This window comes from Zosterops lateralis, assembly GCF_965231275.1.
Source record: "Zosterops lateralis genome assembly, chromosome: 8".
NCBI classification, from domain to species: domain Eukaryota; kingdom Metazoa; phylum Chordata; class Aves; order Passeriformes; family Zosteropidae; genus Zosterops; species Zosterops lateralis.
In genome coordinates, this window is record NC_139768.1 from 22940765 (window position 1) to 22966063 (window position 25299).

General features: G+C 43.8%; 1 protein-coding gene across 2 annotated transcripts in view; it reads left to right on the forward strand.

The window, feature by feature from the left end:
* GRK5 (G protein-coupled receptor kinase 5) overlaps positions 1-25299 on the forward strand; it is a 156299-nt gene that overhangs the window by 89281 nt on the left and 41719 nt on the right. The window contains exons 3-4 of one of the 2 annotated variants that reach the window (XM_083866633.1): positions 6298-6410; positions 15454-15531. In XM_083866633.1, coding sequence (XP_083722759.1) covers positions 6298-6410; positions 15454-15531 — 191 coding nt within the window. Of the gene's footprint in view, positions 1-6297; positions 6411-15453; positions 15532-25299 lie in introns of those variants that run through there. The other variant, XM_083866634.1, reaches the window with a different exon arrangement.

Here is a 25299-nt window from a genome sequence, read left to right on the forward strand (position 1 = left end):
CTCCCCAAACCTCAGAAAATAACAGACAAGAAAGAAAAGGAACTTCCCTCCTGTTGCTTCTTCCCATTCCTGCAACATTCCCAAGTAGGCACAATGAAAAAAGAGATCCCTCTCTATGTTACTGTACAGGTTTTTGATCAGGCTCTGCAGTTTAAATAGCAATATCCCAGTTTCTTCATCAGAAATGGTCCCCTATTTTCAGTTTCTCAGAGAGAAAAATCTGATATATTTTCCACTGGGTTCCCAGCAAAGCTCATGAAGTCCTGACTGGCCATGACCTCTCCAGGACTGAAGACCATAGAAAATTAAGAGTAAGAGTAAAAAGGTAATAAGAAGGTCTTCACATGACCCGTCTTGGGGGTTTGATCTTGAACACAAGGATTATCTTTTGTATTGAAGCATTTTCATTAGAGATGGAAAACCATCTTTTGTAGAATGCAAGAGCTAATGTTCAAGCTTTCCAGATTATTCTGAAATACAAGAGCAACACAGACACTGTTAAAAATGCAATCAAAGCAATTTAAATCCTTTTAAAACATCCACAAAGGATCCTTTGATAAGAAGGGACTTTCATCAGCCTGAAAGACTAGGCAGTTTAATGTGTGCTGTTTATTAAGTTTATATGTAGACAGTGGTAACTCCACTTTTGGCTGGAGAAGAGCAGCAGTAAATTATAAGACATCTTTATAAGCACCAGTGTTAGACTTGCTGGTTTAAAATGAAAAATGTATTTATATTAATATAGCTCTAAATGGGGTTATTCAGTGCTTAAAGATGCAATTTGTTTTCCATTAGTACTCTGAATGGACACAAAATAATTCTGTGAACCTTATAGTATTCGGCCTTTTTTTGACAAAAAGAAGGAAATTGCTACAAGTGCACAGTGTATGATGGGCTGTGAAAGTCTGTTTAGTTCAGTTGTGCTGCATATTCTTTAATCTTGCTTTTAGTTCCTGCCTTTGTCCTCCTTTTCATTGTGTGTCCCTGTAAGGAAATTTTTATGAAGAAAGCGAAGATGGGCAAAAAAAACCCAGAAGTGGTTTTGTATTTGGGCTGGGCAGGGTAGGATCTCTTTTAGCAGCATCCCCGAGTTTGATTGAGAAGGACATCTTTAGCTGAATTTCCATTCATCTCAGGGATGTTGGGGGTCACTTTGACAGGCCACAGCTTCTTGGAAGAAGAAAGTTTTACTTTTGGTGTGCCAGCAATCTTAGGAGCTGACTGCTCCCTCAGGCTCCGATGCTGCTCCTATTGCCCAGGTTGAGTGTAGGGACTGAGGCATTCAAATGCTTTCTTCCATTAATTTGGGGTGCTTTTTGTTGTTCTGGAACAGAGCAGGTGAGAGGAAGAGAGCAGCAGACAAATAATAGGCTTGGAACAACATCTGAATGATTTTGGTTCACCTTAAAGAAGAAAAATAGGGAAGGAAAGATGAATTCTGATCTTGGATCACTGAGCATGAGCAGGAAATAAACATTACGTCTTCCTACATCCTCTTTGGAGGTTCCAGGTGTTTGTTAGTTGGTTGGTTGGTTGGTTGGTTGGTTGGTTGGTTGGTTTGTGGGGTTCTGTTGTTATTGTTGCTTTGTGGGGGCTTTTTTAGGCAGCATAAATAGTTTGCATTTGGATCTTACTCAGTTTTCATCTGATTCAATGCCAAGGATAGCAGGGATCCAGAGGTCAAGTCCAAATGTTCCCATGCAGCAGCATGGTGCACGTCTTCTTGGCAATTCTCCATGCATTTCTTTGGAAAATCTGCTCTTGGGATTCCAGTATGTTGGAAAATAAAATGTACTACTTAATAGATAGTACATAAATATAATCCTTGGCCATACCAATAAATTACCAAAAAGCTGAAAAGATGTTCCTGGTTTTGTGGACTTTAAAAGTGAGATTTAAACTGAGCTCATCCCTCCCCAAAGACATCTACAGGAGGAAGCCTCACCAGCTGATTGCAGGGCTTGGATTTGCAGCTCTTCAGAACGAGTTGCAGAAATACAACTTTTATAGCAGTCTTACTTAGACACCTGCAGTTCACACTGAATATAATAAAAGACTGATTTTCAGCCAAGAGTTATCACACAGTTTTTTAGTTCATCACTAACCCATCAAAACCTACAAGTATATTGCAAATGTGAAAGAGAAGGGGGGACCTGGTCACTCTGCAGACCACTGTTTCTCTCCAAAGGGGGATATTTTGAGCCAGCCAAAAAAATGAAAGGAATTTAAATGAGAAATTAGGACAAAAAATCTTCACAATGAATAGGGAGGTTTTTATCTAATTAAAATATTAGGTTTTTCCCCGTTTTATTTGGAAGTTGGGAATTTTGACTTCAGCAACTCTATTACCTTGTGCTGAGTTTTTCACTTCATCAATGGTATGTTTTGACTGGTAGGAAATTTTGTTAATAGGACTGTTTTTCTTATGTGTGGGCTCAGATATTTTTCGGAACCTTACCAGAATATCTGTTGGGGAACAAATTTGGCCATAGGCTTTGAATGGTGATAGCGTGATGTGTGCAGGTGCAACTATTTTGGTATGTTCTTTGTGCTGGGTGCTCTAGAAATTAGTATTTCAATACATAAGCTATGAAGTAAAGGGAAAAATGAGTCAGTAGAATTATGAATAAACATCATTTATCTTTATTTATCTTATGAATGTTAATTATGGCATTTTATATAATACCTTTTCTATATTAATCTGTGTTGTTGCTCTGTTAGGAAGATGGAGAATTCACTTGCATGTGTGCGTTGTTTGCCAGTAATATTTTCTAAATAAAGAGTTTGGCGTCAGTGAGAAGTGTCTGCTTTCCCAAGACTTTGACCCACCCAGCTTTTCACCCCCGTTTTGGGCGACTTTGCAGGTGTTAAACAGGATGGCGCTGAGGCAGGAGGGTCTGACTACCAAAGATATCACTCTCAGAGCTGTTTTAGTTACACCTCATCATCATAAGCATATGGTTTCACTTCCAAGTGTTTAACATTTCCATTTCCTCAGGAAATCATTCCTTCTATTTCTTAAACTTTTGAAACTGGATGGATATTTTTGCTGGCAGGCGGAGCGAGAGCAACACAAGGCTCAGCCCCAGCCCAGGAGAGCCCCCGGCTGCAGTGCCCACCTGCCTCCCCATCCCTCCCTCCTGCAGCAGCTCCTGAGCACGGCTTGGGGTGCTCCAGCCACCTCTCTGGGGTGCAGCACACTGGTAAAGCATTTCTTGCTGTAATAAAACCACCCGCTCCTTTCTCAGCTTTAGCTCAGAGATGTGTTTTTCTTTCTTAGTCCACCCCGGGCCCAATGCATCCCAAGAATTAGTTGAGTGCAGATTCCTTTAGCTGACTTAGTGAGGCCAACGGCAAGATCAGGGCCTAAGAAAATAGTTTGTGTCACCTACAAGGAATGAAAGCATTTTCCTCATGTGTTTATTGTCTGTGTTGGTATATCCAGCAGTTAAATGCACATGACAGAGGAGTGGATGGCTCCAGGGAACTGCTCTGGCTGTTGGGTTCTCAGAGATTATTTCTGGTATTTCCTTTTTCCTCGTTGCGAATGGGTCACCCTTCTCATGTGTTGGCCAAGTTCTGTAGAGTAGGAGGAAGTCCGTGCTCATGTCTTATTTATGTTGTGTTTATCCACATATGTCATAGTGTTTATCTGTTTGTTTTCTTTCCTTGCTGTGAAGTCCAGTTATGGATGTGCAATTTGCACACTAATTTAGCTGGTTTCATTGGGCCTTTTGGTAGATCATCCTCTGCTGCATTGGGTGTCACCGTGTCATAACAACTTTGATAAACTAACTGCATTTTGTACAACAAACATTATTACTGTCCCTCAAATGATATTGTACAAGAGAAAATACAGGGCAAACTAGCTGGTTACTGTGTTTGCTCCTTTCTGGTTTACTCTGTTATGAATCCAGACAGCCTCATTCACTGCTTGTTTGGCATGGGGAAGCTTGCTGTGGGTCTGGGCTTCTGCAGGGATTGAGTCCTGCCACCAGGCAGGCCGTGTGCTGCTGGTATCCAGGGTGTATGTTTTATTCATACCCTCACAAGAGTTGGTTAGTCAAGGCAGCAGAAAACAGCATCAGACAGATGTAGTTAAACCTTCACACCTCCCAGGAGAGCTCACCTGAGCTGCTGAGCCTCTGGCTTTGTGCTGGCCTCTGGGATGTTGTGAGTGGCTGACTTCATCCACTCTCCTGACTCCTTCACTTCCCTTAGCACTGTACATGTCTGCACATCCCCTCTGCAATGATTCACTAAAAATGCCACTTGGTCAAGCAGCACAAGCTGGTACCACCCACAAGGACACCCCAAGGCTGCTCCATGTCCCAGTGATCCCGCTAGTTTTCCCACCACACGTATCAGTGCCATGATGTTCCATGCTGAAGGCTCCAGCTCAGGCAAACAAACCAGTGCCAGGGGATGGCTGCTGATAATAATATTGACTGGAGGTCAGGTTAGGATTTACACAGTGGTTTTGATCCAGTTTTACTTGTGAGAGAGCATCAAAACATTGCAATCTTCTCAATAGACTGAGTGATATCCTGATCCAAAATGGAATGGCAGTGCCAGCGAAAAAATGCTGCTGGTGTGTTGTTCCCATTTGCTTCAGAAGACCAAACCAGAGCAGGACCACACTGAATTAAAAGCACATTTCAACTAACCCCAACCTATGTCTCTAGTGACCACTCTGGAAGTGCTTCAGGAATCAGTTCCTGAAGTACAGCCAGGTGCAGCACTGGGCAGGCTCCCTCTTTCCTTTGACAGCCTTGGCTGCTCCTGCCCACTGTCACCCAGCTACAGGGCAATAGTCCAACACCTCATACAGCATTTTCTGTTCAGGACAAATGTACCCATAAGGTTGGTGAGGCCCTGGCACAGGTTGCTCAGAGAAGCTGTGGATGCCTCATCCCTGAAAGTGTTCAAGGCCAGGTTGGATGAGCCTTGGGGCAACCTGGGATAGTGGAAGATGTCAGGGGACATGTAATTAGGTGATCTTTAGGATCCCTTTAAACCAAATCCATTCCATGATTCTGTGACGATTCTGTGCAGTCCTGGTTTTGCAGAACATGGTCCCCAGGGCTCAAGCTGAGATGAGCAGGTCCTTCAGCTGGGTGCCTCAATGGCAAAGGAGAGCTCCATCACAGACATGTGCCTGCATCCATGGAGTGGGAGGAGCTGAAGGACGTGGGGGGCCAAAGCAGAGGGGGAATCAAAGACATTGCAGGAGCAACTGCAGGCCCAAGAGAGAAGTAACCGAGGCGCTGACAACTTGTGTGGGTTTGGTATGTCTGTTTGCAGTGCTGTGTTATGTGTTTAGAAGCTGGTTGTTTCCATAATAACAGCAAGTGCCATATGGCAGCGAGGAGGGTGGTGAGAAGAATGCCTAAGGAAACACAGTATGTTGTTTGACATGTGTGTACTTGTAGAGGAATAACGTGTCTCAAGCAAGTATTGCTGCTCCAAGCAGGCTGAGGGATCTTCTGCTCTCACCAGAAAAATATCCAAAGCCCTTGGCATTTGTGCTGGTGCCATGCCAGTTAATGACGCCTGCCCTTCATCCATATTCTCCTGCTGATAGTCCTTCTGATGAGCAAAGCACCTTTTGCTTTACTGCGAGTGATGGTTGGGGATGCACCAGTACAGAGGAATGGCATTTAAACATGGCTTTTAGGGGGAAATACAGTTCTGTAGGGAGTGCTGTGTGAAACTGAAATGAGCCAGATGCCATATGCTCTATCCATTCCTTAATGCTCAGCAATTAAATAGCAGAAATTTTGAAACCTTTGAAAATGCATAGTTTACTATAATTGTTTAATAGAATGCAGGCTAAGCATTTCCAGCGATATGGGGCACTTTAGTGCATATCTAGGAAGCATCCAGGAAGGATTCCACAAATTCCAGCTTTTTCTACCCTTTAATGTATGACTCATATTTCAAGGACTTGCAATTTGCTCCCCACATTCCCACCAATACCACCAGTCTGAGCTGTACCTTTGCATACATTTCCACCACAGAAAAATATGAAATGATTTTTTCATAATAGCTGAATGGCTTTTGCTTGACCTTTACCAACATCAGCCCTATAATATTCAGCCTCTCTGAATTGAGTCTTAAAGTCATTAATTATATTTGTATTTGGATCCCTGAAATGTGGTGGAAGGGAGAAGGAGGTTTGTTTTGATTTGGGGTTGTAGTTCTGCACTCACTTGCAATGCTTTAAACTCATGAGCAACCCAAAAGGCAGAGCTCTTCTCATTTTCATGCCTCTGTTCTTCTCTTTATTGCCTCTAGAGAGAGATTACTGCAGCATATGTGAAAAGCAGCCCATCGGAAGGCTTCTGTTTCGGCAGTTCTGTGAAACTCAGCCTGAGCTCGAGTGCTGCATTAGGTTCCTTGACTCGGTGGTAAGTCAATTCTTGTGGTATTTTGGGGTGCTTTGCAATGTTTCCCTGACAGAGGAGACTCCTTTGACCTCAAGAAATCGCTGTTTCATGGGATTTTGTATCTGAAGTGCTTTGCAATGTTCCCCTGACAGAGGAGACTCCTTTGACCCCAAGAAATCGCTGTTTCATGGGATTTTGTATCTGAAATGCTGGAGCGGGCAGTGGGCAGGGCTGGCCCCAGCACCAGCCAGCACCACTGGAGGTACAGGGACATGTGGGGCTGGTGCCACCCTTGGGGGACATGAGCCATCAGAGAGGGGTAAGGACAGTCACCCCCACAGTGCTACTGCTGTGGCCTCCCTTCATGGCAACACCCCAGCAGCAATGCTGGGAAGCACTGGGAGGAAAGGGAAGTTGAGAATAGGCTGACAAGAGAGGATGGGGAGTGTAATAATCCTAATATCTCTTACCAAGCCTTTTCATCCATAGCGTTTGGAACGATTTACAAAGGACACCCTGTTTTTTCAAATAGGAGAACAAGGTACAGAGGCACAAGGTACAGAAATAACTTGACTGAGGTCACTGAGAAGCAAATCTGCTCCATTTTCCACCCCAGTGAGCCATCAGTTAACCCAGCCACTGAGCATCACCCCCAAGCCCTGAGGGACCTGATGCTCTTTTCCAGTCTGGCAGCACTTGGCCATGTGTCCTGCCAGCTGTTCACAGTGGAAAAGTCTCTCAGTGACTTCTTTTGCTGGGAACTTGTGGAAGGGGAGGGTGTTGATCGGCCAAAAGGTGAAATGATACCAAAAAGGAAGATGAACTTTTCTCTTGTGAGTGTCTGTAGGGTCTCACTTCCCTGGCTAACACTGACAGTCAGAAGCAAAACAATGCATACCAACAGGAATAAAATTGTTTTCTTGGAACCATGGTGAAGCTACTCTGAAGTATAGGGAAATGTGAGGATTGTACTGAAGCTGTAAAAGTAACATTCTAGAGAGAACATGTGGTCCCTTAAGGTTTATGCAGTAACAATAGCAAATCTACAGCATCACAAAAAGTGTTGGATAAAGTCATATCTGACTAAGTTTTAGTTGGTTATGACTTCTACCTGTTATTCCTAGCATTGCTTGTGATTTTCTCTGGTGAAAGGTATAGCCATCAAGGCACATGAGACATCTGACAAGCACTCTGTGCAGCTGAGCTCAAGGCCAGCAGGCAGCAGGACACTTTGGGTACCCTGAATGTGTTTGTCCTGCACTGAACCAGTGAGGTGTCTGCCACTGATGAAACACCACACACCCATCCAGGGGGGAGAAATCCCCTCAGAAATGCCACATCAGCTGTGCCACCTGCAGCCCCAAGGAGATGGGAAATCGTTGCAGTATGTTTTTATGTTAAATGGGTTGTTTTGCTGTCCTCTATATTAATAATTTAGCCCTAAGTTGTACTCCCTCTCTTCCCTGTACGCTTAGTATTGTCCAGGTTGCATTCACCAATACAATCCTTCCTAAACCCTGCCTTTTCTTCCAGACTCTTCCCTATCAATCTCCCAATTTTTGATGCCTCATTATTTGTTTGGATTTTTATGTTTCTTTATTGGTTTCAGTACTGTAATCCCCGCCTTGTTCCCCTCTCCTTATTGGATCCTTACCCTGAACTTGGCCCCCAGAGGAGTCCCTTAAAACCCACTGTCCTGCCCTGAGAGAGGACTTTTGCTTCCATTTCTCTTTTAGTTAGACCTTTTGCTTTCGCTGAGAGATTTTAGGTCCTAGCCTCTGCTCTGTCTTCGAGTTAGGTTGCGTTTTATGTTTTGGTTTTATAACAAACCATTCTGGGAGCTGCAGGCTCGGCCTGTCCCCCATTCTTTACGCTGATCCCAGGTGTCTGCCTGGACACACAGGGCCCAGGGGAGTAAAGGAGCAGTAGTGTCCAAGAGTACCGCGACAGGCGCTGGCACTGCAGAAATCCCCAGTAAGGCAGCCACAGAAGAGCGCTTGTAGGTGCTTTTGATGTGAGGCAGGGCCGTGCTCAGCCTGAGGGCTGGCGGCTCTGTTCTGTGCTCTCGCCCTCCGCAGCTGCGGGCGGCACCTTTCGGTTCCCGGGGCTGCCCGGGAGGAGCCCCAATGTGCGAGCCCTGCGTGCCCTCACTGACAGCGGGAACAACATCTGGGCACGGGAAACATCCCTGCACCCCAGGGCACCGTGTGACAGCCTCTCCCACTGTGCGAGCCGCCCGCGGCTGCGGAACTGAGGGCACTGTGTCACCCCGTCCTGCGAGCCCAGTGACAGGCCCCGGGAACCGAGGGCACTGTGTCACCCCGTCCTGCGAGCCCAGTGACAGGCCCCGGGAACCGAGGGCACTGTGTCACCCCGTCCTGCGAGCCCAGTGACAGGCCCCGGGAGCCGAGGGCACTGTGTCACCCTGTCCTGCGAGCCCAGTGACAGGCCCCGGGACTCCTCGGGAGCTGAGGGCACTGTGTCACCCCGCCCTGCGAGCCCAGTGACAGGCCCCGGGAACTGAGGGCACTGTGTCACCCCGTCCTGCCAGCCCAGTGACAGGCCCCGGGAGCCGAGGGCACTGTGTCACCCCGTCCTGCCAGCCCAGTGACAGGCCCCGGGAGCTGAGGGCACTGTGTCACCCCGCCCTGCGAGCCCAGTGACAGGCCCCGAGATCCGTGTCCTCCCCTCAGCCCCGCAGCGCCTGCAAAGCTCGTGGGGGCACTGGCTTTATTCTAAAGGTGTGTCTCCGAGCAATCCCGAACTGATGTTCCCAAATCCTGCACAGGCGTGCTTTGCACCCACCCTAAGCTGCTTTTGCAGACTGGAGCTGCCCTGTGTGCCCTGACTGACTGGGCCAGTGGTCTGTTCCCAGTTAGGCTCAGACTGGCACTATGAGGATTTGATCTTCCTCTTCTTCTCCTTAACACTAATTAACAGCAGTCTCCTTTATTTATTGATTTCAAATTCTGTATAAGCTTGCTCCTGGCCCATGAAAATCCCTGCATTAGGCAATATTAAGGTCAAGCAACACAGCCCTTTGCCATTAAATTGGATGATTGCTACTGAAATTTGCCCAGCGGGGTCACACTGTGTTTAATGAGTAGTGGGATTCAAGCCAAGCCCTATGCTAGGCAAAAAAAGCCCTATAATGAGACCAGGAGTCTGACTTTACAGCCCTAATCTGAGACCACCAAGAATGTGAAACCTTTTCAAGACCACCTGCTGTAACAAGCAGGGAAAGCCAATAGCCTTCATTTTCTTTTCTCTTGGTTATTTTTCTAGCACAAGATGCAAAAATTAGCTTTTGTGTGATGTAAAATAAAGGGAAAACTTAAAAGGGGATAATATTTAGCTGTTCGCGAGGGACTCACAGAGCTTTTTTCACACTGAAAGGGAGGACCACCTCTCTTTTTCAGAGCCCATCTAAGTGACTTTACCAAGTGAAACAGTAAGTCACTGGCAGAAACCAGTACTTGATGCCTCTCAATATTTTATACAGTTTTTCAACTCACGCACTCAACTGTCTGCAAGGAAAGAAGTGTCTGAGGCTTCTGGGAGAAAACCAGAAGCTGAGTCAGATGTTCAGCAACCTACCAACATCCTTATGAGAGGCTAAGCTCTCTCACACCTTTGCTTCCAAAGGCTGGCAGAATCATCCAGACCTTGCAGACTAGAATATGTAAAGAGACCAAAAAAAAAATCATCTCTTGACTGGACATTTATGTCAGCTGTTGTGTGAAATAACTAACCTGATGTAGTCTCCTGCAAATGTAATTATGACAGCATTTGGGGATTTTTGTCTGTTAAACAGTTGTTAAGCTGCTTTCTGAAGAAAAAGGATTTGTATCTCTAAATTCTGCATGCATGTAGGTGTGTAGCTGTCAGTTCCCTCTGAAACCTGTGAATACCTTGGCCAATTTCAACCAGTAATAGAGATGAAAGTGCTCAGAGGCATAAAGCCTCTACATGTTTTCTGAGAGCAGTGTTTGGGTAATTAGTCACAATCGATTGTAGCCCAGACTAACACGACATGTGGTTTGTAAGCAGGAGGCCCCAACATTAGATGATAACAGTGATAAGAACAAAGAGAGACAGAACTCTGCAGCACAGCACTGGTGGAGCTGTGGGTGTTTGGTTCCCACTGCTGCTGTGGGACCAGTGAGTGCCTGTCAGTGTGTCTGTCTGTCTGTCTGTCTGGGAGATGGAGCAACAGCAACCCCTTCCCCCAGCTGGCACAAAGGGCTGTAAGGACAGACAGCCATCTCTCACTGTGGGTATTGTGCAAACAAACTCATGACAGAGGTCCTGATTGCTGAGATAAAATATCCACGGAGCACCCATGTGGCTCTGAAGGCATTGCGTGCTTATCTGGGTGCATGGAACCACAGAGACCTCCCCTGAATGGCTCACCAAACCCTGATGTAGCCATTCAGATGGTGGAACTATGTGAACATAAACTATTATCATTAGATGGAGATGGTTTATGATTAAATCAGCTCCTCTAGAAGCCCTTACCCCAAGGAATCACGCACAGCCCTGAAGCACACTTTGCTCTGCTTACAAATATTTTAGCAACATGGTTCAACTTTGGAGCTGTTGAAAGAGAGCCATTAAAACAAAGTGTGAGGGGAAATGTTTCCTGTGCTAAAAGGCAGATCAGTGGGCGGGCAAGGCGCTAGCAAGACGTGTTTCCCTCTCCACAGGCAGTGCCTCCAGCACAAGAAGGTGGCAGATCAGTTCAGCAGGGACCTCTTGCTCCTGTCCCCGTCTCATCAGCACATTCCCAGGGTGCCAGCTCCTGACATTTCCTTCTCCTCTCCTATGATTTTTATGTGTCATTAGAATGAAGGCTTTAGCTCCTAGACTCCCTTTCCTGCTTCATCTACTCATATTCATAATGGGTTTTTTCCAAGGGATGGCTTTTAACAATTTAATGTGGGCCAGATTTAGGTTGACTGGAGGAGAATGTGAACAATTTTGGTTGTTATTTTCTCTCTAATGTGAACAGGGTTGCATTTTTTGCACTGAAGTCACACAAAAATACATCCTCTGGAAGAAAATAGTCCTGCTGCCTCTCCAGGTTGTTTCTGCTTGTGACGTCTGGGCTCAGGGTCTGGGGTGAGAGGCCCAATCTCCTTGGGTGGACTTTTCAGCTGAACGCTTCACTAGACATTGCACTTATCTGGGGTGAAAAGATGAGTGAGCATCCATTTAATGCCATTTTAAAAAACCTTGTCTTGCTGTTAGGGAGATTTCATTTGGTTAAGTCCCTTTTGTGGTATATAAACCATCTGTGTGTGTGTGTCTTAAAGCTGTTCGAGGCTTTTCCCATCAGAAATGCCAGTTTGTTGGTATCAACAAACTCATTAACTCAAAACGTGTTTCCAAACAGTTGAAAGGGCTCTTTTTGCCCTGCTTTTAAATATGAAAAATATGGTTTCAAGTTCACTTTTCATTTAGAAATATGAGTTATTATGAGTCCCAGCTGTTTGGGGTTCGCCTTCCAGTTTTCAGTCACAGATTTTAAATCTCCAGAGGAGGCAAGTGTAAGGACAGGCACTGAAGACAGAGCAGTAACAGGGCAGAGCCTGGAGTCTGAGAAAGGACTGAGCAGAGAGATATTCTCAGATAACAGAGGAGGGAGCTGAGAAAGTGGAGGTGAAAAAATGGGACTGAAATGCCAGTAACCTCTTGCAGATGCTCAAAAGGTGATTCCACTGCTCCTGACTTTTACCAAGAAGCCAAAACTGCTCTGGTGGGAGTGTCTGTTCCCATCTTCATCTCCTGGTGGGTACAAGGGGTGATGATTCCCTTGGCCATGCCATGGGAATCAGCTACCTGCTGTGGGAGGGCGTCCTCCCAGATCTGCAGAGAGATCACTTTGGGTATGTTTTTCCATTTTCACATATTTTTAGCCATACAGTTTCAGGAGCTCAAATTATATTAAGGTGAAAATCAAATACTACATAATTGATGTGTCAGAATCAATGTGAGCCCCTGTGGGGTCCCTGTGTCATTGCCCTGGTAGCTCTCCATCTATCACAGCCCAAACCTGAGCTGTCCCTGAGCCTGTGGCCCCATCCCACATCCAGTCACAGGCTAGATGTTGCTCCTTTTCCCAGCTGAAGAGCATTTTTCCATCTGATCTCTCTCTCAGCCCATCCTGAGGGCAGCTACTCCAAAAGGGAAGGACACTTTGCACTCCCATTCCTCCATCCAGCCAGGGCTCCTTCTGTGGAGCAAGGAGCCACCAATGTAACTACTACCTCCAAAACAGCAGCCAGAAGAAAAGTCAGCAGCAGACAGTGGCCAGCCCACATCCTTTCCCCATTTGGGCTGGAGAATCTGTGCCTGCCCACAGAAAGAGCCTTCCCTGCAGCTTGTCCCACGGACTCAGGGTGATCATAAATCCTCCCCTCATTTATGGGCTATGAATAGGGCCCTGTCTGACCTAACTAGGGCATGGAGAAGCTATTAGACTTCAGAGCAGGAGCCTTGAAACACATGCCTGGTTTCATCAAAGGAATAATGGAAAATAGTTTGTTCCACACGGATTTTAAGTAATGATGTTATTTCTAGCAATTAGGCACACTGTAGCCATGCTTTTGAGTATTGGGAAAGAAGAGGAGGTGTCTTGTGATTTAAAGACCAGGAGCTGAGGACCTTGGTGGCTTCCCAGGCAGGTGGCAGAGGAGCATCCCTGTCTATCTCCTGTGATAACAGGTCATGGCTTAAAATGTACCAGGATCTGTTGCTGAATAGCTCAAAAATGGCACTGAAGGGAGAAATAATAATGAACTTAGCAACAAGATGGAACAGGCTTTTAGTGCAGACCTACAGTGAAATTACCTCTGTGCACAGTTGGAGCTTATGGTTCCTTCTCACATCCTCACTTGTCTGTCACTTCCCACCTTCACCACCACCATGTCACATTTCCTGGGAATGTCAGATGCAAGTATAATTAAACTTTCCTTTTATTCTTTGCTATCCATCTTGAGGCAGAATGAGATACTCTGTACATGTATAGGTGTGCATTTAGCTCTGCATATGTTGGATCCCATCAGGAATTGCATTTCAAGACATCCAGTTCTTGCTGAGTTTCTCTCTTCTGGTCTGTCCCGACTTGTTTCCTGTTGTACAGTTCATATGGGATGTAACTGTTACAGGTTACGTGTGGCAAAAAGAACATAAAATTTTTCGGAGATGATGACTTATAATCAGGTTTTATTTGCTAGGGAGACAATATATTATCAGAGTTTGAAAGCAAATAAAGGAGAGAGAAATCACAGAGAAAAATGCTGCTAAGATGCTCTAAGCATTTCAGAGTTTCTGTACTTTAAGAGCTGAAATGACCCAAACTCAGATACCATCTAAAAGGACAGGAAATTAGATAAAAGATTTTTTTAAACCCTTGTATTGAGCTTTATGGGAACATAATCAGTTTCATCCCCAAAACTGTCACTCAAAAAGAAGTACTGTACTTGTGGATTTTAGGTTTTTGGTTGTTTTTACGTAATTTTTATTTGTGGCCATTATCATTTGCCAAACCAAATCAAATCATAATTCCAGATCGTTCAAGCAACCTGCTATGCCTGTGTGTAAATATTCAGCTCCAGACTTGAGCTGCAATAGCTAAATGAGCACTGGCCAGATAGAAGGGGAATAGCATTATTACTACATTGTGGTTTCCATGTCATTCCTAGGTTTGCTTAGCTGGGGTATCCATTACAGCCAGCCTGCAGATTTATTGCATGCAGCCTGGAGCAGTACATACATCTTCCAGTGGGCAATAGTTCTGAAATTTGTTCTTCCAAGTGTTTGCCAGTTCAGTCTGATTTACCTTTTTTTTTTTTTTTTCTTAGCTTCCTCCTCATTTATCATTGCAGACAGCTTGTATTGGACCAGGTTGTTTAATTGGTTTGGCAGGATTTTCTGGGATCCTTTATTTAATACAGTCATGAAAGCTGTTAGGCTGTCGTCTTCTTTTCTTTTTTTTTTTCTTTCCTTTTTTTTTTTTTTTTTTTTAACTTCTGGAAAATATTAAATATTTTGATCTGCAGGCTAAAGCTTCATGTCCCAGGCAGTGCCAAGCAGGATTGTCTCTAAGAACTTGTTGTCATTTTGCCATCGGTGTCCCCTGCAGCACGTGTTTCCTTCGAATGCCTGCCATGGATCCAGAACTTTAGCTGAAGTGATTAATAGCTTTGTGTTACACATGTAGTGCTTCTTTTGTTTCTAATGTAAACAAAGCTCATCAACAGTCAGTAATGCTTCAATGCCTAGAGGAGTCGGAATTTTGAAATGTGGGTAGACTTTGTGTGTGAGGATGGGATGCTCCATTTTTTCATGAACTAAGGAAGCTAAAGAGAACTTTGCTTATGGTGTCTATTCCTCTAAATGATCTCTCTTGTTTCCTCTTGGTCCTAAGAAATCCACCTAAGAAATTAGTCTTCTGGAGAGACTGAGCCAAGGATCACTAATAGTGATGAGCAGGTCTCTCTGCTTTGCACCAGTACCGTTAGACCAAGGTCGAGGCATAAATACATAGAAAAGACACATTGAACAAAAAAGACAATATTTTGAAGAGTATATGTATATGTATATGTATATGTATATGTATATGTATATGCATTCACCTGGCACTTGAAATACCACTGTGGCAAGGGTTAACAAACATTCACTTTCTCTACTACTCAGGGAAATAATTTCACATTCTGTGTCCACCTTCCTTTTGAGCAAAACCAAATGAAGTTGATGTCTCTTGTCACTGAATGCTGTCTGAAAGCTGGCTTTGCAAGGTTATAAAATATAAATTAATTAAATTCTATTGGTGTTAATTAAGAGACAAAGCCCCAGAAGAGGCACCACTAGGGTCTGGTCAAAATATAGTGGAAGGTTTTTAATAAGATTGTGTGTACAGGTTTTACTTCCACTAGAAAATTATATTTGTCCTTCAGGTTTTTCATACAGAGTGTTCTGTTAAGGCCACATCCAAAATGAAGTTATAATAGTGAAATATGGGTGCAAATATTGACTTTTATTTTTTATATGTCTGTTCCAGGCAGAATATGAAATTGCTCCAGATGAAAAGCTGGGAGAGAAAGGAAAGGAAATCATGATGAAATACCTCACCCCAGAGGTAAGGGGCAGCCAAAGTGGCATTACTGAAGGAATGCTACAAGGCACACCTTTACTAAACAAGGTTGTTACAGGCTTTGTAAGCCAGACTCCTAAAATTTATGGTGGCAATCTCCAGTGAATAAACCTGCAAGTCTTACACAAACAGTCGGGGAGAAAAAAAATTATAATGCAATCCAGAAATTGACTTCTAAGGATGAACTTGACTTACCAGGGGTTTAATTCATCTGTGGATGAGTAGAGGGCTTCTCTGGTTTCTTCTCAGTGTACAAAGCTCTGCATTGGGGGTATAATGCAAGAGACCTCAGTCGTCACCAACAGATACCTCAATTATTTCCTATCCAGCCCAGAAGTGGTGATGGCATTTCATATTCTGTTGTGTAGAAAGCACAGGCAAAGATGGTGTTTCATAACAAACACTGTATTTTGGTACAGAAATTCCCATTCCTCCCCCAGCACCATTTCCCCAGGGTGGGCAGGGACATGCAAGACTGACAGAGGACAGTGGGGTTGGGGGCTCAGAGGTGCTGTCATCCATCCTGTGTCCACCACGGTGGGTCCTGAGTGTTGCCTCTCTGGCTGTGGGAAGGAGAGGAGCTCATGGGAGCAGCCGTGTCCACAGGGTGGCACTCCAAACAGAGGCACGGTTGTGCTGCTGGAATTTGGGACGGGCTGCTCTGGGACTAACCCCTTTGGAGGGGGTTACAATCATTTCCTGACCACATTTCACCTTTGCTACACGAGTCACTGCCAGTAAGCAGCAAACATCCAGCTTCAAACACAAGAGCAATCCTAGGATTTTTCCTACGTTGATTTCGTAAGAGTAATCAAAGACGTACAATTGCTGCTTCAACTATTTTACGAAAGAAATACATTTGACCTTCAGGAGAGTTAATCACATTTTTGGCAGATGTCTTTCTGGAGGGTTTAAATGGTACAATATGTTTTGGAGGTGCAAGGGCAGAGCAGACCACTCTTTTTCCACTCAGTCATTTTCCTACAATAAACTTTGATGCATACTTTCAGTTATCTCAGGCTGCATTTTGGGATCTGGTTTCATTTACTGAGCCTGGCTAGTTTCATGTGCAGCCATTGAGCGCTGCCAGTATGAGTTCCTGCTGCCCATTCATTAGGGGCATGAAGTTCCACTGCTTTTTAAATCCACCAAAATGACCTTTTGTCTTAAAATTCCTGTCAACAGAGGAATGAGCAACAAACTCTGAGGGAAAATATTTACCACTGCTCCAGCTCCCATCTGGAAAGGGAGAAAGGCATTTTGCTGATAGCAGAGCTAGTAAAGTGAGGGTAGGATAGCATTGCTTCACTTCAGCCAGTCTTGCTGCAGGTTTCCAAAAGCCTTTCACTGCTGTCCATTGGCTCTCCTGCCATCCATGGTGCAGCCAGAAGCACATGGAATAATTTAGGGAATGTGAAGACCAAGCTGAAAATTGCTGCTTCTTCATCAACAAAGAACGGTGGTGTTACAGGAAGGAAAAATACTGGACTCCAGAGCTGGAGTTTCCATTCTCTGCCGTGTCCTGTGCTTCTTATTTGACCTGTGTACCTGGTTTCTCAGTATGTAAAATTGGCACAGCATATTTACAGTCTGTCCTGAGACTTTCCTGGTATTTGCAAGTTACCTTAACAACTCTGAGCAGAAGGAAACTGGATGACCTCCAGTCGTCCCTTCCAACATCACCCATTTTGTGATCCTGTGAAACAGAGCTACTCTCCTTCACTTGTAATCTAAAACTGCCTCCCTGGTGGTGCTTTAAGGTCTGCATTGGTCTTTCTGCACTTTTCTTCTTTAATGAGAAACTTCTGCTTCTTCCCAGAGGGATGTGGAAACCCTGCATAGCAGAAAATATTTCCTGAAGGCAAGGTTGACTGTGCTGTAACAATGGGTTGAATACTAGACTTTCTAATAGGTGTCTCATACAACAAATACTTAAAAAAACTAGAGCAAGGCCTGGATTAATGTAATTTCATTTTAGATCCCTGACTAAGGTAGTCAGGTTAGGAGTGCTGATGGCCTACTGTCCTTTCTTGTCAAGAAAGAGAAATAACTATCTCCAAAGGACACATCTGAAGCCATTAGAAGTCAGTGATTCAAAGGACTGATGTCTGCAGTCCAAACAGATGAATCTGGACCCAAATGTCCTATGGAACATCATCCTGGCCAGCAAAGAAACCTTCTTTTCATTGGGATCACCATTTCTCTATTTAATTATCAGTCCCTTGAAAGGTACAAATTGCTGCTGTTTCTGGTGTCTTCTGCTTTCAGCTGAAAGCTTCTTTTAAGTAGGTGTGTGTCTGTGCTTCAAAGAACCTGATTGTCTTGATACAAAAATAGCGTGACATACAGCTTGACTGATAGAATAAAATTATAGGTTTAGTTCTTGGACAGATAATTCAGTCTTAAAATGTGAGGAGTGTTTTTCCCAGAGTGCAGGATCAGAAGCACAGTGAAAACAAAAAGTAGACTTCTTGCTCTTTAATATTCATAAATGATTTTTAGTTCTTGCTTCAGTTTTTAAAGGGCATACATATTTAACATACAACGTGTCAGTATATCACCATTCCAAAGGGCGTTCGTTTGCATAGGGAACATGCACTTTATTTAATAAAACATACACTTCTTCCACAGCAGGGAGGAGGAGAAGGTACTTTCCCAGATGAACAGACATGCCAGCAGGCCTCCCAGCGCCGTGTGACTCACAAAGTCACTGCCTTGAGATATCTGCCCTGAGGCCACTAAACAAACCCTGCACATGCAAGGATGTAGAGCAAGGAGGTACTTTTTCAAGTGATCACAATTCAGGCCCTCCACAGCCTTGGCATCCTGAACAGCCCCTGCCAGCTTGTTGGGGAAATGAAATCTTTGTTCTGGTGGACAAGCAGGTCAGGCTTTCACCACATCCCTGACCTACAGACAACAGCAGTGACAAATTCTGACAAATACTGGCACCTAGAAGGGAACATGGGTGGTTTAGGTGGAAGGAAACATGGGTGGTTTAGGCCTCTCAAAGAAGAGATACATAAGAACAACCTCCCTAAGGATTGGTAGAGTCTTCATCACTCATCACTGGAGGTTTTCAAGATGCTGTTGGGCACTAGATCATCTCATCTAGGCTTCCTTTCCCGTGAAAGGTTGGAGCAGATGATCTTCAAATGTCCCTTCCACACTGAGCTGTCCCAAGATTCTGTGTACTCAGGTCCTTGGAAGACAGTAGTATTCCCTCTCTCTTACCTAAAGTTTGCTCAATCCACAGCCACATCCAACAGCCTGTTCTGAACTCTTTGGTGGGAGGGAAATGTAAGGAGCGCATATGATTTTCACACTCAGAACACCAAAATATGAGTGTTTTCATGGCTTCTGTAGCAGCTTCACTCGAGGGGTGAGCAGGAGGGCAAAAACCCACAGGAAAGGTGTCCTGTAGCTGAGGGAAACATTCTCTGCAGTAGTATTCCTTCTCTGTGCACAGGAGCAGCACAATGGTTGTCACACCAGCCAGGTCAAGGTTTCTTGACTAGAAACTTGTTTCTTTAAAAAAGACTTTAACAATTTCCATGAAAAAGGCACTTAAAGCTGCCTTCTTGACTTCATAAGCCCCTAGGGCAGAAGTCCAACCCACAGGAAGTCTGAAATTTCTGAGGTTGTGAAATATGATGGTAAAACTGCTAAAATGAATTGGTCACAAATATTTCTTCCCTGTTTTTTTCCCAATCTCAGCAGTTGAGTGGAAAAGGTTCAGTTTTAGGTCCAGTTCCATCTGTAAATGGCTCCATTGAACTGTTGAGTTAAACTGAACCCAGTCTGGCTTCATTACTTGACTGCTTCTTGTACTGGAAGAGAAAAGAGATATATTTACCTTTGAACTGCTTTTAAATCAGAGTTTTATGTCTCCATGCAGCATTTTTGCCTTCCTGCCTGACAGCTGCCATGCCTTACTCTACTAAATCACTATCCCACTATTTGCTTTTTCACTGTAAATCACCTTGAGAGACTTGGAGAGACGCTATATAAAACTAAATTGATTTGAAATGGCTCTTAAGACAGTCTCCATATGCCATTATAGTTTATATTTGGACTCAGCTGGGTACTAAAAATGTTACTGAACAGGATGTCTAATGTGTATTGTTATCCCCATTAAAATACTTCACAGAATATGAAGAACAGCAACAGCATTAATTTTCTTATCTGAATTCCTGTCCAGTACTCTTTCCTCCAGGAAATGCACAGAATAAAGGCCATGTTTGCACTTTCTTTGCTGCAAGAGGTTAGCTGGGCACAGCAATAACCTCCTTACTCCAGTCTAAGGCTATCAGTGGGCATTTTGGTAAACAAAACAATCTCTTTGTTTTTTATGAACAATTATAGGATAAGGAAGGGAGAGAAAAGTCCCTTGAAAGGGACTCTGGCTGATCAGCACTGCCTGGCCTTCTACTTGTCTACTGGCTAAAATGTGCCCTTCTCTCAAATCAGTTGTTTATGGAGAAGAAAACATCTCCATAAGATGGGTGAGATGAAATTAAAATTATACACGAGGCCTTCTGCTGGGCCAGGCTGTGCAGCTGAGTCAGGCTCCTGCTGACAGACTCCTCTCCCATCTCTGTGCACCATCAGAGCAGTTTCCTTTTGGCCATTGCTTTGATCTTGAGAACAAGGACCTTTGCCTCTCTCCTTGAGATTTCTTACTCTCCGTCCTATTTTAACCCCCCAGAATAAAAGCAAACTTCAGCACTTGTGCTTCTGGGTGAGTCATCTTTGCTGATCAGTGAAGCCCTTCCATCTCTCAGAAGGGAAGTTTCATCTATCACTTCTTAATGATTCTGGCTGAATCCTGCAGGTCACACTGTACTAAGAATTGGATTCCAGTCCTGAGACCTCTTCCTCTACCTGTTTAGTTTTAATAAATGCCTCCTAGGGAACATGTTATAATTAGTTTTTGAGATGGCCAGAACAAAAGCTGAATGCCATTCTAAGGGAAGCAGTAGAAGATAGAAACATTAAGCTTCTGTAAAGCAATCTGCAGAGTTTAATGTGAGACAGAGGCTCTGTGTTTTGAAAGGTGAGCCTTCAGGGACTGGTTTCTACATTGTTATCTTTCTCTTACAAATTCAGCTTATGGCACTTATATCCAGCAAGTCATCTCTGTCCCCCTGTAAGCTTATTATCTTGCTGATAAAAGGCCAGCACAGTATCTCTTTTCACTGGCTGTAGTGGATGGCCCCTTAAGGCTTGGTCCAGGAGTTATCTCCACAGCTAGTTTTCAAATTTTTCTAAACCCTATGCATTTCATTAATGACCCAATTGAAGTAAGCAATGAATGAAGTGCCTGTCTGTCCACAGTGTGTTACATGGACTCGGGATGGGCTAGAATTATTTACTTGCTCAAAGCGTTATTCACTGCGTCCTTCAGGCTCCTATTAGGAGACTTTTCAGGATGCTAAATGCTTAAGTAGAAATCCTGGCATCACTTGAGCCAGGAGAATTTTGCCATTTAATTAATTACCCTGGGACTTTGCCCTTTGCCTCAATGGATTTCTCATCTCCCCTTTCTATTGACTTCTCTACTCTACGAGCACCATTTTAGCCAGACATGATAGCATTACTTAGGCCTCTCGCATAATCAATACATAATCCAGTCTCCAGAGAAATCAATGTATAATTCCTGTTGTTGTTGCAGAGACAGCTCGATCAATATCTCTGCTGATCACTGTGTCTGAGTCCAGGAAAGTACCTTCTCAGTGGGCTTTATGAAAAAGCTCATCTTTCCAAAGTTCAGTTCTGGGAAAATATCTGAGCGGCAGAACGGCAACCGTGTTACTCAAATTAATGCTTTCTAGTCAGAATTTATTTTAATAAACATTTGTTGGCCACTGAAGGCGGGCTGTAATGTAGTGTGGTAGGGAATCTGAAAAATCACAGTGTTGCCTTGATTAGGAGTCCCTTTGCTGTGGTCTCAGGCAAAAAGGCTTTTTTCTCACGGTTTGCTCGAGTCCTATTTCCTCATCCTTTACCCACTGTTTATAATTCAAATGTTAGTTAACTAAACACTTACTGAGGGCTTCTGTCTCTTGCAGTGGTGCCAAACTTGCAGGAGAGCCCATGGGAAAAACAAGGAGCCTGCCCTGTCCTGATGATGCTGCCTCAGAACAGATCCTTGGGTGGTCCTTTAGACTCAGGAAGGGCTGCATTTGCAATGTCTTTGCTCACACTGGTAGAAGGTCTGGAATGGAGTCTTTAACTCCACTGGTTTTGTGTTCATCAGAGCTATTGAAGCTCTGCTTCTCTTTCCCTGTTTTTCTGGAGAGGTTGCACTCCCCAGTGTGCAAATGCCTCATAATTGTTTGTCATGTTCAGTCAGGAAAAGCATTGGGATGCCTTAGTCATTGGGCAAAAGCCTTCTGGCTTCCCTGTGCTTGCTGGAATTACTCTGACTTGACCCTTTGGAAAATGGAAACTCATTTCCACTAATGGATGTCAACCGCACATGTAAACCTGGCTTACATCTGTCTGTGAGGCAGGGCAGGCCCCCCAGCCTGCTCCAGCTCCTCTCAGAGAGCAGCCAGGCCATCCAAAAGGATTCTGCAAACAAAGACCAGATCTGCTTAGGATTATCTGGCAACAGGAAGGCTGTACTTGCCTGCCCTTGGCTAATGAATATGCTAATTATAGTTTCCTGCTCCCTTTTTCAGGGGTCATCTTTTCCCTATCCCCTCTGCATGCCCCTCAGGACTTATATTTGGTTTGTATGGATTATCCAGTGGCCAGGGAAGTTAATTCTAAAAGACTTCCAGGTCCATTCAGCTTTCCCAGAAACAGTCCATTCTGCCTGAAAATTTTGCTCACATGGGAAAAAAGGAATCAGCTTTTTCCAGCTGTCTGGAACACTGACTTGCAAAACATCCAGAAATCTGCAGGAGATGGCTTTTGTGTGTTTGCACAGAATGACATTAAAATAGACCTCTGGTGAGTCCAGCCTCTTGCATTCCCAGCACTCAGCCTTGGAGGCATCTAGATTGGAGAGATGAGATGACTCTTTCTGCCCACTGGCTACAGGAAGCTTGGGGAGACTCTGAGTCTCAGCTTTTAGATGATTAAAGTGTGATGAGGTGGATTGCATGCTAGTTGTAATGCAGAACACATTCAATTTCTTTGCATGGCATACACACACGGGTTTCTGTGCACAATTTCTCAATAGTTCAGGAGTCCTTTGAAGATCTGACCTTCACAGCCCTTCTATTCCTCCACTTGCTGCAACTTTGCTGGTTGGTTCCATTTCAGATTTCTGAGACTAAAAGCATAATGGATCAACCAAAGTCTCCCTGAGCTCAGGATTCCTTGTGCTAAACTCAGAAGCAGTAACAGGCAACCCTATGCTTGATCCCAAAAAAGAAGAGAATGAAGAGGCACACGGTGAGAATGGAGGTTAATCATATCTTATTTCTCACCTGATTCCCTTGTACTGGAAAAAACATCTGGAGACTTTAGCATCTGAGTGGCCTCACAAGAATGGGTCAGGCAAATTCAGATGAGATGTCTGAGGCTGACACCTTTGGCTGGGATGATGCAACTAGAAGAATCAGTAAGCTGGTAGAGTGTGCTATTTTAACTTGGAACCAGGAATCACAGGGTTTTAAATTTCACCGGAAAAAAAATATTTAACTTCCTTAAAATATTGCTAAATAAGTGTAAAAAGTGAGATTTTTTTAAAGCTTGGATTTTTAGTGGGTTTTTTTACAATTTGATTTAGAAATAATCAACATATTTAAGTTGTGGATATGTGACACTTCAAGCTATTCATGTTTAGTATTTTTCCCAGTAATCCAACAACACTGAAGAAAGTAATTTAACCTGCTTGCCAAGCTTTAGCTTGTATGCTAATTTATTATTTTTTACCCAAGTCAGACTCTGACCTGAGTCAAAAATCAAGCACATAGCAAGTTTATTATCCTTGCACTGATGTTGTTTGTCCAACAAGCAAAAGTGAGGAGGAGTGGAATATGCCACTGCAAACAGCATGTCATTCCCTACAATAAATGTCTTCCCTCTCAGCTCTTTGCAGATGGCTGTTACCATATGATTGCTAATGGATTGTGGGATCCAGGTGATATGGGAATGCCCTGTTTCCAGCAGTGATTTTGTTTGCCTTCCTGGTGTTTCCAGACTTTCTGTGAGTGGGCCATTGGTCCCTGCCTGATGTTTGTTTAATTCTTTTCCTAATTCTTTTCAAGACCTTCCTGGACTCTCTTTTGGATTTTCATTTTTTCTCTCAAGTGTTTCCTCAGGATTTTGACCTGCTAACGAAAAAAGATGAAGGCAAATTCCATAGGATCCCGCCCTGCAAGTGATGGCAAAACAATCTTTGAGTGGAGCACAGTGCTGGTCAGGCTTCAGCTTGCAATGGAAGGGTTACTCCTGTTTCCAGCCTTGTGTCTCAGGAGTGAATTCAAGCAGAGATCTGTTTGTTTTCCTGCAAGAAAGCCATTCAGTAAGGTTGAGGTTGTAAATGAGTGTTTATATGTTTAGGTTTTTTTGGGTTTTTTTGTTTTTTGTTTTTTTTTAATGGAACAAATGACATTTGGTTTACCAGAGGAAGCCAAGCTATGACTGTTGCAACATAAGGTTGCTTGCTAATGTTTAGGCCATCCATCAGTGCAGGAGGATGTTAAAAGGTAGGAAAGTCCTGATAAGAGGCTGGACACTGGATGTTATCCAAAGCTATTAAGCACATGTGACAAGAGAAAAAAAACTTCCTGAGAAGAGAAGCTTTCAAAATTGTCCTGTTGTATTTGCTGCTAGTGATAGTGGGAATACATTGTTCTCCCAAAAGCTTTATCAAATATCTGAGCGTTGGTAGCAGTGCTCTGTAGCCATGTCTCTGTTGAGTTGCTAACAAAAGTGGTTCTGTGACACTCCAAAGGATTGTGAGCAGCCTCATGTGAGGTGGATAGAAAATCCAGGTTGATACAAACCTTCTCTTCTCTGTTCCTTAAGCTGCCCTCCTCATCCTGCTAACAGCTGCAGGTACAGATTATTTCATCTCTTTTCATCCTTTAATCTGAGTGCAAAATGCTTTTAAGGCAGAAAAAGGGCAACAAGTAAAACAAAACTTTCCTTTCCCGTGCTTTAAAAGCAAGTTTACTTAAAACAATTTCAGCTGGCTGGTTTATGAGCACCCCTCCAATAAACTTATTGTCTACAGAAAGGAGGAAAAATGTGTTTCTTTGGTGAAGAAACCTCTATGAGCATGTTTCTAAAGAATAATTTTCAAACTATAGGTAGGGAAAGACTAAGGTTTGAAGATCCAGGAAAATATCCTGCCAAGCACTTCTTGTGAGGCCAAATTTCTCACTAATTGAAGTCAAAAGCATATCTTCTGTGCTGACCATTTTAGATTCTTAAAATAAGCTGTACCAAAAACCCTGTAGCTGGTTGGGATTGCGGTGAGTGTTTCTGTTTAATTGAAGAGTATGAAGTCTGCAGCTGATTCACTGAACTTGCAAAAGGAGATGATGAAGCAACTTAATTTTGTCTCATGGGACAATTTGTTATTTCAAAATTACTTTCTATGGGACTTTGGATGTTTAAGCTCTGGTCACCAATAGGAGCCAGGAAGAGTTTTCTCTTTCTTGAGCCTAGGCAGTCCTTTCCTTTGTTGCTCCGAAACTCCTGTTGTGGTTTTGCCCCCAGATTTCTCTGAATCAAATAAGTCAACATTCCAAGGAAACCACACTTTGGACCGAAAAGCTTTATGTAGGA